The sequence below is a fragment of the Alosa pseudoharengus genome, unplaced genomic scaffold, assembly GCF_046254945.1.
Source record: "Alosa pseudoharengus isolate Yale_2024_CS ecotype anadromous, Long Island Sound unplaced genomic scaffold, YU_APseudo_1.1 YU_APseudo_1.1_scf_17, whole genome shotgun sequence".
Lineage (NCBI taxonomy): Eukaryota > Metazoa > Chordata > Actinopteri > Clupeiformes > Clupeidae > Alosa > Alosa pseudoharengus.
Genome location: NW_027468640.1, coordinates 25,543,332 through 25,558,331, shown reverse-complemented (window position 1 = coordinate 25,558,331; position 15,000 = coordinate 25,543,332). Strand labels below are relative to the sequence as shown.

Sequence of the window (15,000 nt, the reverse complement as noted above, 5' to 3'; positions counted from 1 at the left end):
GAGTGTGTGTGAGAGGGAGAGCTGGAAATGGTGAAATGGCCAGTACATTTGGGAAAATTGATGGAAGATATGAATATGTGTTCAGTAAGTAAATAACTTAAAATAACACACCACTAAACACACACACACACACACGTTTTAGTTTTGCTGGGACCCCAACAAATCATCTAGCATGTTTGGATGCCTACAGGTGTGATTATCCAGGCTGTGATATATGGACAAATGCAGAAATGTTTAGTATGTAACTGCAGCAATGTTAAAACACACAAGTGCAACCCTTATTTCAAAAACAGATCTATAAAACACTCCATAACAAGGTCCGTCGTAGCTATGATCGGACGCTTTTTCTTCATCTCACCAAAATCTGACTTGATCTTGGAGCCACTGCGTGCCTTGGCTTGTCCGACTCCTTTTCAATATGCACACTCCCAGGTGGCAAAGACACATTGCACTTTTATTTGACTTAAGTCGCATAATCTGACAAGCTGAAAATCATAAGACAAATTCACATTGTTGTGCGGCGCTCCCCTCGTCCAACGAGGCCCGAAAGCTCTAATCGCCTTAACTCCAGAAATTCCCTCATGTGCAAGTACACTGACTGGAAATTCAATTACTCTCCATTAAAAGTGACATTGTGTGTGTGTGTGTGTGTGTGTGGGAAAGTTATTTTTGGAAAACACAATTCAGCAGCATGGTGTTGTCGCACAGAACGCGAAACCTTTTCACGGGGCGTCAACATCCGCCGCATCAGATAAGGCCTCGTTTTTTTTTTTTTTTTCCAAGATGATTTGTTTCCACGGCGATGAACTTGGATAGACGGCGCGGGGTCAGAGCGAGGCCAGTGACAACAGAGTTCACAAGGGCCTCGCAGGCTCAACGTGGCAAGGAAATAAACACATCAACAAACACACACACACACACACACACACACACACACACACACACACAAAAAAGTTGAGCATGCAAAACAAAGGGAGGGGCAGGAGGTCACAGCCATGCCAGCCGTATGGCTGAAATTGGCCAAATCCCCTTTTCAAGCCGCTGACTGGCCATTGTGCTGGCCAATCTCAAAAATGGCCCTTAGGAACACATTACAGAGAGACATTCAAGTGAAGGAGGGAAGAGGAGAGAAGAGGAGGGGAGAGGAAGAGAGAGAGAAAGAGAGAGCGAGAGAGAGAGAAGGGGCAGTTAAGAGACGCGTAACGGGATGGGGGGGGGGGGGGGTATTTAGCTGCACCCACAACGATGTGTCTCCCAACGGGGTGTGAGAGTGAGGGGGGGTTCACTGAAGAGGGGAGGGGGGGAGGGGGGGCTCTGGATGTCAGCCAAAACTGTTAGCTGTTAGAGGGTCATCAACCCGCCCGAGAGAGCCCTCCGCTCCGCCACTCCCTCAGCTATACCTCACAGGACCCCCAATACTCAGCCCTGGCAATGCTTACAATGCCCTCGCTGAGCGAGAGACAAGAGAGAAGGAGAGAAGGAGAGAAGGAGAGAAGGAGAGAAAGAAGAAAGAATAAAAGAGACAGAGAAATTAGACAGATAGCGCTTCAGGCTTATCGTCCGCTGGCGCTAAGGAAACGAGAACAGGGTCGGCCGGGGGCCACTTGACTGCCCCCCCCCCCCTTCCTCCCTCCCTCTCTCTCTCCCTTTCTTTCTCTCCAGGAAGAGAGCAGGCAGGAGGCTGGGGGAAAGTGCTTACACCTGGTCTGGGTTCTGGCTGTTAAGCAGAGGAAGGTCAGCCAGCGTGCAGGAGGGCCAGAGCGAGTTCACAGCCCCACACGTCACACGCCTGTCTGTTCCCTCTCCCCCTCTTCCCTCCTCCTCCCCCTCTCCTCTCCTCCTCCTCCACCCTCTCCTTCGCTCGCCCCGCTCACTCACTCTATCACACCCCCTCCACTACCCAACAGTCGTTTTCCTGAAAGTTCTCCCTCACTTTCTCTACCTCTCTCCGTCTCTCTCTCTCTCTCTCTCTCTCTCTCTCTGCTCCAACATCCCCTTTCCAAACGTTCCCATCCATCACTGGCTGGAGGGGTTAGCAACGTCTGAGGTCCCAAGGTCCACAGCAACACAAAAACAGAAACGTTCCAGAAGACAAGCATGCATGTACACACAGACACACACACACACACACACACGGGCCCTTTATCTTTCTGACAACAACACACTCTCTCACATACCCACACACAGAGAGACACACGAACACTTGCAGGTTTTCTGACACAAATTTACACCCTCTGGTCTTATGCTGCCCTCACCACAACCCTGGCCTATGAACCTAAACTGCCTATTAACACAGACACACACACAACCACACAACTACACACGCAGACACACACACACACACACACACAGAGACACACACACACACACACACACACACACACAACCATACACATGGGTTTCATAAGCAGTCCTCTCAACTCGGTGACCCAAACCGATTTCCAGTCTCAAACTCCTCCCCGTGACTGAGAAAAACATAACACCTTTTCCTTCTCTTTTCTTTTACTTTACGGCAGATCAGAAAAAAACAAAAAACAAAAGTGTTCCGAGTTCTGATAGGAAAAGCCGTAGGTTCCACACACACCCCCTCAGCATGTGGCCGGTTACCGTACGCCAGTGGGACAGGAGAGAAGAGTGGAGCACAGAAAGAGGAAGAACCTTCTTCTTCCTCTTCCTCCTCGGCTGCTAAGAGTGCGGTGCTTTCCAGAATGCCGTACATCTGCAAAGGCCATCCATTGCACTTGAGTAGGCCCTAGCACGACCACATGCTGCACTCCCCATACGAAAGAGGACGTCTTCAACGTCTATCTCTCTGTGTGTGTGTGTGTGTGTGTGTGTGTGTGTGTGTGTGTGTGTGTGTGTGTGTGTGTGTGTGTGTGTGTGTGTGTACATGTGTGTACATGTGTGTACATGTGTGTATGTGTGTGTGCTTGTGTACACACCTCTGTGCTGCAAACAGACAGTAGCTCCAGCTGAAAGCCACTGTGTGACGGCGGTGTGTGTATGAGGGGAGAGAGGGAGCCTGCAGGGGTAATGCTTCCTCACTGTTGTGCCCGTCCGTTAAAACACACGGACTCATCTCTCCAGGGGCATCAACCTCCTCAAGCGCTCTCATCCTCCAGCCCTACTGGGGTTCGCATCAGCCAACCCTACTGAATCACTTACAGGACTGGAGCAGTGGAGACGTGCCTTCAACAGACCTGTGCACAAGTGCGTGCGCACGCACACGCACACACACACACACACACACACACACACACACACACACACACACACACACACACACACACACACACACACACACACACAGACGTGCGCACGCACGTACACTCACATGCACATACACACACACACACACAGACATGTACATTCACCTGTACACTCACACACACACACACATGTACATTCACCTGTACACTTACACACACACACACACACACACACACACGTACACACACACGCAAACACACACACGTACACAGACACACACAGACACACACACACACACAGACACACGTACACTCACACACACACACACACACACACACACACACACACACACACACACACGTACACACGTACACACACACGCAAACACACACACGTACACAGACACACACACACACACACACACACACAGGCACATGTACACTCTCACACACACACACACACACACACACACACACACACACACAGATTTTCTATACATTTTCATATAAGCAGCTTAGCCAGCCAGACTGATGGAGGCCACACATTCCAAAACGCACGAGATTCCAAGAGCCGGGAATTTTTGGCCAAGGGGCAGATCTTTGGGGAAGAATTCATCCCTGCATTCACACTGTCCCCTCGGCCTGGGGAGGGAGGGAGGGGGGGGCAATGAAGAAGGAGGAGGAGAAGAGAGGAGGAGAGAGGGTAAGACCAGACCGAGGGTGTGGGAAGAGAGGTCAGCGTCGGTCGTTTTTCCAAAACAGCGTGACCATGGCGGACGGATTCGAGTCGATTCTCCCCAAGTCTCATCGTCCGGCGCAGGGAGAAGAAAGCGCACCCACAGACAGCGCCCGGAGGGAGCTCCATCAGACACTGGAGCCATAAAAGAGATGTCAGCCCCCCACTCCTGGAGCCTATACACCCCTACTGACTCCATACAAGAGGGCATCACACTCACAGCGAAAAGGCCAGTGACAGGAGCTTAAATGAGTCTTACATACACTGCCTCTCCTTCCCACTCGCCTTTCACCACTCACTCCCTCTCTTTCTCTCTCTCACACACACACACACACAGACAGACACTCAATTGCAGACAGAAACAAAATGACAAAAGCATGCTAACACTCTTTCTATCCGAGACACAGACGCAGACACATACACACAGACACAGACACATACACACAGACACAGACACATACACACACCACTCAAAGGTTATCCAAGAGGAAGAGTCAAACCATGAGCCCGTCACGGACTGTCTGGCAGTGAATGGAAAGATGGCAACGCAAGAGAGGGGGCTGAAGTCTGGTCTCTTCTTTCTGTTTTTCCGGCACTGCCGACAGCACGTCCAAGTCACCCTCTGTACTCCATCCCTCTCTTCTTCTCCTTTTTCTCTCTCTCTCTCTCTCTCTCTCTCTCTCTCATCAATTTCAGCCTGAAGTTCTCATTTCACTGTCTCTCACATTCTCGCTTTGTCTCTCCCTCTCTGAATGCCCCCCCCTTACCCATCTCTTGTGCTTGCTTGCTTTCTTTCTTTCTTTCTTTCTTTCTTTCTTTCTTTCTTTCCTTCCATCTCTCTCTCTCTCTCTCTCTCTCTCTCTCTCATTTATCCTCGTGCCCCCTCTCTCCTAAGCTCTCTCATTCGTGGAAGATTGTGTGTGTGTGAGGGGGGGCATAGGCTTTGTTGATATGGTCAGAAAGAGCAGGGCCATGTTGACTTGTTGACTTCCCAAGTTCGCCACCTCTTCGCCGAACCTGCTAAACCAGTAACAGTCAGCTACCGCGGTGTTAGCAGTGATGGCAACTGTCACCCTCTATCCAAAACACTGACGGTTACTGCTTGCTTATCAGTAATAGAGGCTCCTATCCAAACAAACATGACTCTAATATGCCCCAGAAGCTTGAATCACGTTGAACTGTATCCCACTTTGTGTTCTCAAAGGTAAGAAGCACACACACACACACACACACACACACAACACACACACACACACACACACCACACACACACACACACACACACACACACACACACACACACACACACACACACACACACACACACACACACACACACACACACACACACACACACACACACACACACACACACACACACACACACACACACACACACACACACACACACACACACACACACACACACACACACACACACACACACACACACACACACACACACACACACACACACACACACACACACACACACACACACACACACACACACACACACACACACACACACACACACACAAACAAACACAAATCCACTGACACAGTACACAGACGGTGGAAATCCCTCAGCTTTTCCTGAGAATTTGAGGAGCTACGGGGGTGGAGGGGTGTCGCCACGGAAAGCGAAACCCTGACTGTTGCGACAGAGCAGGACGGCCCGCGGAGTAAGCATCCGCCTTTGCCTGTGTGGATTGATGGCCTGCGAGATGGGTCAGAACACGTCGAGATTGGAAACACCCGCTCGAGCGAGCGTATCGGGAAGCTCCAAAGTTAAACCGAACCACGAGTCAACGTGGAGGATATGCACTTCATAAACATGACGGGAAACCCAGAGACGAAACCGAAGGCAGAATCGGAGTTTCTGTGATGAGACGGGGAAAGCATGTGACCTAAAGGGCACGTCTGATTTTAGTATATTGGTGTGTGTGTGTGTGTGTGTGTGTGTGTGTGTGTGTGTGTGTGTGTGTGTGTGTGTGTGTGTGGGCGTATTTGAGCGTGTCTCTCTATTTTCACTGAGAGTGAAATCTTGTGTGCAAGCATTCCTTAAAATGTGCCCTTTTTCCCAGAACCATTTCTAGTCATTGTTGGATTTTTCGAGCTCAAAACATTCCAAAACCATAAATAAATTCTCTCTCACATTCACATTCGGAGACTGAAACCAAGAAACCAGAGGGACAAATGACAAATGAGAATGGAAGACAAACGAGGTAGGACCATTCAGAGAATCATTGTGTTTTCCTGTTCCTTCTCCAACCCCAGTAGATCACAATTACACACAGTCTTTTAGGGAATTCATAACTATAAAAACTACATTACTGTGACATTTATTACTTTTTATCCAAAGCGATTCTTCAGAGAAGTCCATCACGACTGATACTAATTTCTAACAGCATGTGGAAGAGGGGGGCTTGAATTGTCCTTGTCGGATGTGTATGACATCAAACAATTTGTGCTATGCATCGCAGTCCCCAAAAACAATCTGCTGTCTCTACCCCTCCCATTCTACTGATGTACCGAGGCTGAACCACCGGACAAACAAACTATTGACAAACGTATTTACCCTGGAAAGCATACTGTATACACGATGACGAACAAAATGAGCATTCTTCCAGCGTTCCCAAACCAAAATAAACAAGTCAACAAAGTCAAACTTAACTACAAGTAAAAAAAAATGCTGTTACTATCAGAGACCTGAGACCTTTTAATACACATGCACTATGATGTTTATCGGCTATAGCCAAGTACACATATGCGCGATATGAGTAATAAATAAATCACCCTGAAATATAATCAAATCCTGATTTGAATTAATCACATTCTCCCACTGTGGCCCAGCTGCGCAATCTTTCGCTGAGAAATTGTGGCTGAGAACCTTCTAATGAAACTAAGAAATATGCAAAAATGGCAGATTTTGGCAATGGCTGGTTTGCACTTTGTATCAACACGATGTAAGAAAGCAACTGGTTATAATTTCACAGCCAATTCATCTGGTCAGGCCGTGTGTGTGTGTGTGTGTGTGTGTGTGTGTGTGTGTGTGTGTGTGTGTGTGTGTGTGTGTGTGTGTGCGCTACAGGTCACAGTCTTTACTAGTATGGCTAAGAGCGAGCCAGCAACCACATCCTGTGAGTGAAGTCCAGCTAACAGGAGGCTGAGGCTGACCACTCTCTGGTCCGGCCCCTAAAGGGGTTTGCAGGAGGTGCTGCTCCTCAAAAGGTTAAGCCTGTTGGCCGGCTCTCCTGCCAAAGGGCCGGAGTTAGCTGTCAAACAGGGCTGTGCTTGAGCGAGTCTGCACAAACAGCCGAAGAGCAGGCTCCTCTCTCTCACACACCCTCTTCCTCTCGGAATACAGTAAGGACTCAGGGCTTCTCCACCTCTCCGCCTGTCTTCAATATCACCCCCATCCCCACCACCACCACCACAATAATAAAAAAAAGTGAGACTCAATACCAGTAGACGCGTTTTTGAGTCTGACACAGCACCCCAATTAGCGGGGGCAGGAGTGTATAAATTTTCGGTCTGGAACATTCTCTGGATTCTCTGGCGGCAGAGGGGGGGGGGGGGGGGGTATCCCCTGTACTGGAACTGACAATCTAACACATATGCCTATCTTCCAGAGGAAAATTTCAACTTCTCACCGTCTAACCTGTCAACTAGCCTTGAATACATTCCTTCATGGTGGTTTATAAAGAGGCTGGCAGTAACACTATACAGTTACACTCATGATGAGTCTTTGGACAGTGACACAATTTTTTGTAATTTTTGCCTCTGCGATAGATCTGAAGCAAAGCAATTAAGATGTGCTTTAAGTGTAAATTTTCCGTTTTTATTTCATGGGGTTGAACAAAAACCCCTTGTCGAATTACAGCCACTATTATGGATTTATAGTCATTTACATCCACATACAGGCCCAAGTGCCCACGGGGACCAAGGTTCGAGTCCGACCTGAGTCATATCCCACCCCATCTCGCTCTTCCACTCACCTCCTGTCAGTCTCTTCACTGTCCAGTCATAATAAAGGCGAAAAGGCGAAAAGCCACAAAAATACTAAAAATACTAAAAATACAAAAAAAAAGAATGCACCAGAATGTTGCTGTTTTGCAACCCCCTTTGCAAGTCAGTCTGATAGATGTGGTTTGTTTAGTCAGCCTATTTATGGCCTCCTGCACTTGCATCAACACCTCTCTGGAGAGTTCCAATGCACAGCTTCCAAACGCAAATGCTCGGAATGAACTCCAGATCTTTTATCTGCTTAATTTGACATGGCATAATGACGAAATTGGCCACAATTGGCCATGAAACTGCTCATCAGTCAATTGTCCAATTACTCCACAAAAATGGAGTGCCAATGTATAAAAATGGCTTTAATTCCTGAACAGTTAATGCGATATTTTGGTTCATCCGCCTTAAATTAACACTGAAAACCCACACTTAAAGCACATCTTGATGGCTTTGCTTCATATATATGGTGGTGGTGTACAGAGGTCAACTTACAAATGTTTAGCACTCTCCAAATACTTACTAACTGCATATCCACATACATGCACCAACATACAGAGAAACACAGACAGAGAGAAAGACAGAGAAAGAAAGAAAGAAAGAAAGAAAGAACAGAAAGAGAGACAGAAGGGGAAAGGAGTAGAGAGAAACCAAATATTGAATAAGATGAAAATAAATCAGTAATCCCTTATTAAACAATACAAGTGAAAGTATCACTCTAATGCTCCGAGCTTTAGCGTTATTAAACTGAGAAGGCGCTGGCAGCACCCTGGAGGTGAGCTGAACAGTAAAGAGAGAGCCAGAACACTGGGGAGAGTGGATATGGATTGAGGGTATTAAGACAGAGAGAGGGAAAACAGAGAGAGAGGGAGGGGGAGGAAAAAAGAGAAGGTGGTGAGGCCGTGTCTGTGGAACACTCGTGCCAAAGACCAGAAGGCTCATCCAAAGTCCACCGGGATGGGCACACAAGATAGATGGATGGAGAGAGAGAGAGAGAGAGAGAGAGAGAGAGTGAGTGAGCAAGATGGAGGGGGAGAGAGATGGAGGGAAAGAGAGAGAGAGAGGAAGAGAGATGGAGGGGGGAGAGATGGAGGGAAAGAGAGAAAGAGAGAGAGAGTGAGTGAGTGAGTGAGGGGGAGGGGGAGAGAGATGGAAGGAAGGGGAGAGAGGGAGAGAGAGAGAGAGAGATGGAGGGAAGGGAAGAGGTAGCGAGAGAGAGTGAGTGAATGAGATGGAGGAGGAGAGATGGAGGGAAGGAGAGAGAGGAGAGAGAGATGACTCTTTTGATGTGCACACACGCACTGGACACAGGCACTCTGCTGAGGTGGAGGAGAAGGAGATGGAAAATGTATTTTCCACTTGAACCTCTCGGAAGCCTCTGAGGAATTCTTGGATAATGCCTGCGGAGAGCCCACAGGAATGTGTAGCCGCCTCGTGGCTTCAAACAGCAGACTGCCCCCTGCACTGTGTGTGTGTGCGTGTGTGTGTGTGTGTGTGTGTGTGTGTGTGTGTGTGTGTGTGTGTGTGTGTGTGAGAGTGTGTGTAAGTCTGTTTAAACTGGGGGATGTCCCTATACAGACTCCAGACCATGTGCAACAACCAAACCTCAATCCCCCTCCATCTGTGGAAGCCATCGGCTCCTCTCTGCGCCACGAGGCCTGGATGGATGTAAGTGAATTGGACTCGGCCCAGCTGAGTGACACCTGCACTGAGCTGCCAGACGACTGTGGTCCCAGGATCCAGGCCCGGGGCCCTCTCTGTCTTGCTTGCCTGCCTGTCTGTCTGTCTGTCGGTCGGTCTGTCTCTCTGTCAATGAGGGATTGCTGCAGTGCCCTGGGACAGCTGTACAAGAACTCCCTGAAACGCAACACCAGTAACAACACAACACAACAGACAACAAACATGGCCCCGGCACAACGCGGAGGAAACCACAGGCCGGCCTCCTCCGCCACCACTATGTCAACCGAGAACCAGGAAAACTGTCCAGTCACGTATCCACCTTCAGCCAACAACCACCCCGAAAAAAATAACACCCACACAGACACACAGAGACACACACACACACACACACACACACACACACCACTTCAACACCTCCCCCGCTGGAGGAATTTGGGTATGCGGAGGATCCAGGGCAGAGTTGAGGCCGGCTGTGGCTGAGGGAGCGCAGCTCCAGCGGGGGGCCCGCCACACCACAGCGGCCGGCAGGACTCCCACGCCGCGGGGCCAGCCAAGGGTTCCCACCGCCACTGCCTCCCACCGACGCTAAATATAGCAGGATAGCCACTACGCACTCCAGACCCACGAGCCACTCGCTCGCTCACTTTGTCCATCTCTCTCTCTCTCTCTCTCTCGCTCTCTCTCTCCATCCCTCCCTTTCTCTCCCTTGCTTGCTCTCTCACTCTGCATATCAATCAAATTCCCTCTGTGCCCACACTATTGTCATATTTTCTTTTCTGCTCATTCTCTCTCACTGTCTTACCCTCAACCATCCCACCCCCCCACGCCCCCCCCCCCCCCACACACACACACACACACACACATACTCTTTGTGACTGAGGGGTCTCGCTAACGCCTCTCCCACAGGCCAGTTTATCTTGTCCCCCTTCATCTGCCTTCACTTGTCACACGCACGTCTCAATCTCCGACAGTATGCCATAGACCAGGGTGCCACTGACACGGCGGCCATCATCAGTCATCCCTCCCCTCACCCGGCGGCCACCTTTTCTGTGACGTCCCATTGAAGTGGAGTGACAGTGGACAGAGAAGCGAGGGCGAGCGCTCCCTTTCACCGCGAGCGGAGGAGGGAGGACGAGAGAAAGAGAGGAGGATGCGAGGGGCGGAATGAAAGACTGAAAGACAGAGGCGCGGAGACGCCCTCTCTCTCTCTCTCTCCCATCTTCAAACCCGCAAATCCCCCCCCCCCCCCCACTCCCGACGCCCTTGCCGGAGCTTCCGGACTGTTCTCTTGTCTTGAATGCCTGCTGACCCCCCAAGCTCCATCCCAGGACCCCAGGGAAGCTGGGACACGAATAGGAGCCATCAGGGTGATTTATCGGGCCCTTTCAGAACCGGCCTTGCCGAGGTGCACCTGGGTCAAGCGTACAGTTCTGAGTCCAGCCCTTCCAGAAAGGACCACGGCAGGGCAGGGATGATGGGATAGCTGTGCCCCCCCTGTCTAGTTCTGATCTTATATTAATCATAAGGACTGGAGAACACAGGAGCAACACACAGAGAAAACTTCACTTCAAAGCCAAGCATGAAAGGAGAATTCCTCCTAATTCCACTGCAGAAACTTGTTTATGTATTGTTTCTCATTTACACTCTTCCTCTCTCCCTCTTTCCTACTTTCTTTCTTTCTCTCTCTCTCTCTCTCTTTCCTTCCCACCCTCGATCTCTCACTCTTGGACTCGCCGCTCTTTTCTGCAAGAAACAAAGCGAAAACCAGACAAGTTTCACAAACACCCCCCCCCACACACACACACACACACACACACACATCCCCATCCCCAATTCCTTCAGTGAAGTCAGATTTAAGAAAGCCGCATGGAAAACAAGTGGCACTGCATCATGGTGTCAGCCGGGACAAAACGGGATTGTTTTAGAGGAAGAAAGAGCCATCCGTCACTGTCTGTCAGCTCATTCATCCTGGCCTCCTCCCGCATCCAGACCATCAGTCATCCCCAGCTTCAGCCCTGACACACGCCCAGGTTGGCCACACTGGCTTTGCAAGCAAAAGGAGGTGGCGGTGGGTGGGTTGGTGGGGTGGGGGGTTGATTTGGTGTGTATGGGATGGGGGAGATGGGTAAGGGAGGGTGATTTGAGGAGGGGGGTTGGGGGGGGGGGGGGTTGTCACACAAATACATACTCATCCCCCCTGTTGATATCATGATTTTCCCATCCGCGGTAGACTGTGCGCACTTTCAGACAGACACAGACACTCATACACAAACATCCTCCGTCCAGTGTGCGGTTAGCAGAATTAAGAGGGAAAGACCAAACACGGATTGATAAACATTTGCTGGAAAGACAAGGAGGAGAGAGAAAGAAAGGGGATATATCATTAGTCTGTGAGACAGCCTGAGGGAATTGTGTATGCATGTGGCGGAGACTAGCCAATCTTGACTCACGCAGCTCAGGACAGTGGTACTGTAAATACGCACATGGACATAAACTGTTGCAGATGCGTCGCAGGCGTCTTAAAAACAACAGTTCTGAGGAAAAATGCTGGTGATGCTGACATCACTGACACAAATTGAAACCTCACCCGGCGCGGCGTACGTGTCGGAGCGCATTCTCTCGTCCCGTGTGGCCTAACAGTCTTACGTCGTTCCGACAGTTAGGGCAAAAAGTCACGCCGATGAACACCGATAGCGAGACAGAGAGAGAAAGAGCGAAAGAAGGGAGAGAAGAAAAGAGAAATAAGTCCAGAGGGGCTGAGGTTGGAGTTTCAGGAGCCCCAGGGCAGCAAGGGACAGGAGGATCGGGGGGACATGGGGTTGTTCTTATGTGGGGTGTTAGTGGTGGTGTGTGTGTGTGTGTGTGTGTGTGTGTGTGTGTGTGTGTGTGTGTGTGTGTGTGTGTGTGTGGGGAGGGGGGGTATATAGCATGTGGGGGTAAACAGGAGCTAAATTTTTTTTTTTTTAAAAGCACACAAGAAAGGGGGAAGGAAGAATGAAAGAAAAAAAGAAAAGACAGAGAGCAAGAAAGAAAGAGAGGAGAAAAGGGGGTGAAGAACAACAAAGACCTACTTGTCTCAAGTCGATGAAGGCGAGCAGCAGTGTGTCCCCCTGGAAGCCCGGCACCGGGCCCGCCCTGGCAAACCCTGTGGGAAAGAGAGGGGGATAAAGAGAGCAGCCAATTGGCCATGGAGCGGGAGATTGGCAGACGGGTGACAGCCAGGACAAGGGGAGGACAGGGGGAGGTTCAGGGGGGGGGGTGGGGTGGGGAGAGAGAGGGGGTGCTGGGGTGGGTGGAGGGGAGGTGGAGGAGAGCGCGAGGGTAGAAGGGGTGGAGGTGCCCGAGCTTTTTTTGGAGGCTTCAGTGGCCGGGGATGGAGGAGCTTGCCGAGAAATGGGAGCGGGGCAAGAGATTGGGGGGGGGGGGGAGGGGGGGTGGATTGGACGGAGGGGTTAGGGGGTGGAGGGGTTGGGGGGATTCGGGGGCAGCCCACTTGCAGGAGTGTCCCCACGTCTCTCCGGCTCTGCCACAAGAGGCTTTGTGGAGTCCATCCGAAAGAAGGGGGCCAAAAGAGTAAAAAAAATAAATAAAAAAAAAAACTAAATGGACACACACAAAAAATCATCATCAAATAGCCATTAATCCTGCTCAAAGTTGGGGGAAAGACAGGGGGTGGATGAAAGAGAGAGAGAGAGAGAGGAGAGCGAGAGAGGAGTGAAGGAGTACGTGCGGAGGGCTGAGGTCCCTGCCTTTTCCCCCAATAACCCAACAGCTCCTTTGTCCACATCATTCCCATGGGGCCGCTGTCCCGAGGCGGCGGCACGGGACGGGATGAGGTGAGCGCAGAGAGGGGGGCTGTTGAGGTTGGATGCGAGACCGGTCCCGATTTCGCTCCATCTCTCTCCCCGCCCTCTCTCTCTCTCTCTCTCTCTCTCTCTCTCTGGCTCTCTCTCTCTCTCTCTCGCTCGCTCTCTGGGTCTTCCTAACCCCCTCATTTGGAAGGGGACTCATAAACAAGGGAGTTTTCGCCCCCTCGTGAAAAGAGGGGAACGGTTTTGACACGCAGAGACAAAACGCGCCAAAGCGAGGCGAGATCCCTTTCACCCCTGGACGCTGTGCGCTTTTCTCCGCTCTCGGGGAGGATTACACGCCTGCCATCTCCAGTCCTGACCCCTGGAGGACCAAGCCAGATCCCTTACCTCCCCCACCTCACCATCTCACCCCCACTAACCCCCCCCCCCCCCCCTCCTGCCAACCTTGCACATCCCTCGAGGCCTTTTCGAGATGAAAGCACCCGCGTGGTATTTACCACTGGGTGGGTGGGTGGGTGGGTGGGAGGGTGGGGGGGGGGCCCTAGGGGCCAGATGGCAACCGGGGTTCACGTGACGTGTCTGTCAGATCGCATCTTGTCACATCGAGTATAAAAACACGCACAACAGTGGCGTCCCCTTCTCTTTTGTGGCCCCTGCTCCACGCCATGTCAAATCTCGCTCTGACTAGACTTTCCAACCCCTGTGCAACCTGGAACTGACTTCGGGGGCCGGCTATTGAGGGTTTTTTTTTTGCACTCACCCTCTTTTCTCCTCTCATTTCTTTCTCTTTCTCTCTCTCCCTCTCTCTCTCCCATCCTCCCTGCCTGGTTCTGTTGTCCTTCACTCACTTGATGGGGTGACCAGCATTCCATAAGGAGTTTAGAGAGACAATCAGCAAGTGAGAGTCAGGAATGGTGCCACAAGTCAGGAGGAAAGACTGATTAACAGCGCCCCCTGTGGACATCCAATAAAACTGCAGCTGACAAAACTTTCTGAAAGAGCAGAACTGAAATGTTGGAGTGCAGTATTAAAATATAAAAAAAATGATGAGAAATGACAAATAGGCAGATAAAAATGATCTCATGAATGATCTGATGATGGAGCCCAAAAATACTGTAGAAAAATGTCTAGTTGCAGATGTTGGACACAGAACACAGGACTTCAACAGGTTTAAAAAAAAAATGAATGCTTAGCTCATGTCATGATAGAAGTTCTAATGACTCATTAGTTTCCACCTGAGTTTCAAAATGATTTCAGTAAAAGTTCCACAGTTAGCATAAACACTGAAGTGGTATCCTCATCCTATCCTTCCTCATCGCACTGAATGCAGTGAATGCCAAACTGTGCCGGTTTAAAAAAATCCAGACAGTCAAACACTTTAAGTCTAAAAGCGGCTTTGCACTAATACAAACCACTTACAAATCCATTCCACATCATCATAATGCTCTCGGTTCTATTGTCTTTCTATTGAAAACTTTCCGTTACTTCTCTTTGGGGCAAAATCAGTGATGTGGTGGAAAGACCGATTCTAGAGAAGAAAAACAGC

The 15,000-nt window shown here is 50.1% G+C and overlaps 1 protein-coding gene across 1 annotated transcript in view; it reads right to left on the bottom strand.

Annotated features, from left to right (window-relative positions):
• The window catches only part of exoc6b (exocyst complex component 6B), an 85,892-nt gene that overhangs the window by 12,466 nt on the left and 58,426 nt on the right, over positions 1 to 15,000 (bottom strand). Inside the window, exon 20 of the mRNA XM_076289082.1 lies at positions 12,714 to 12,787. Coding sequence (XP_076145197.1) covers positions 12,714 to 12,787 — 74 coding nt within the window. The remainder of the gene's footprint in view (positions 1 to 12,713; positions 12,788 to 15,000) is intronic.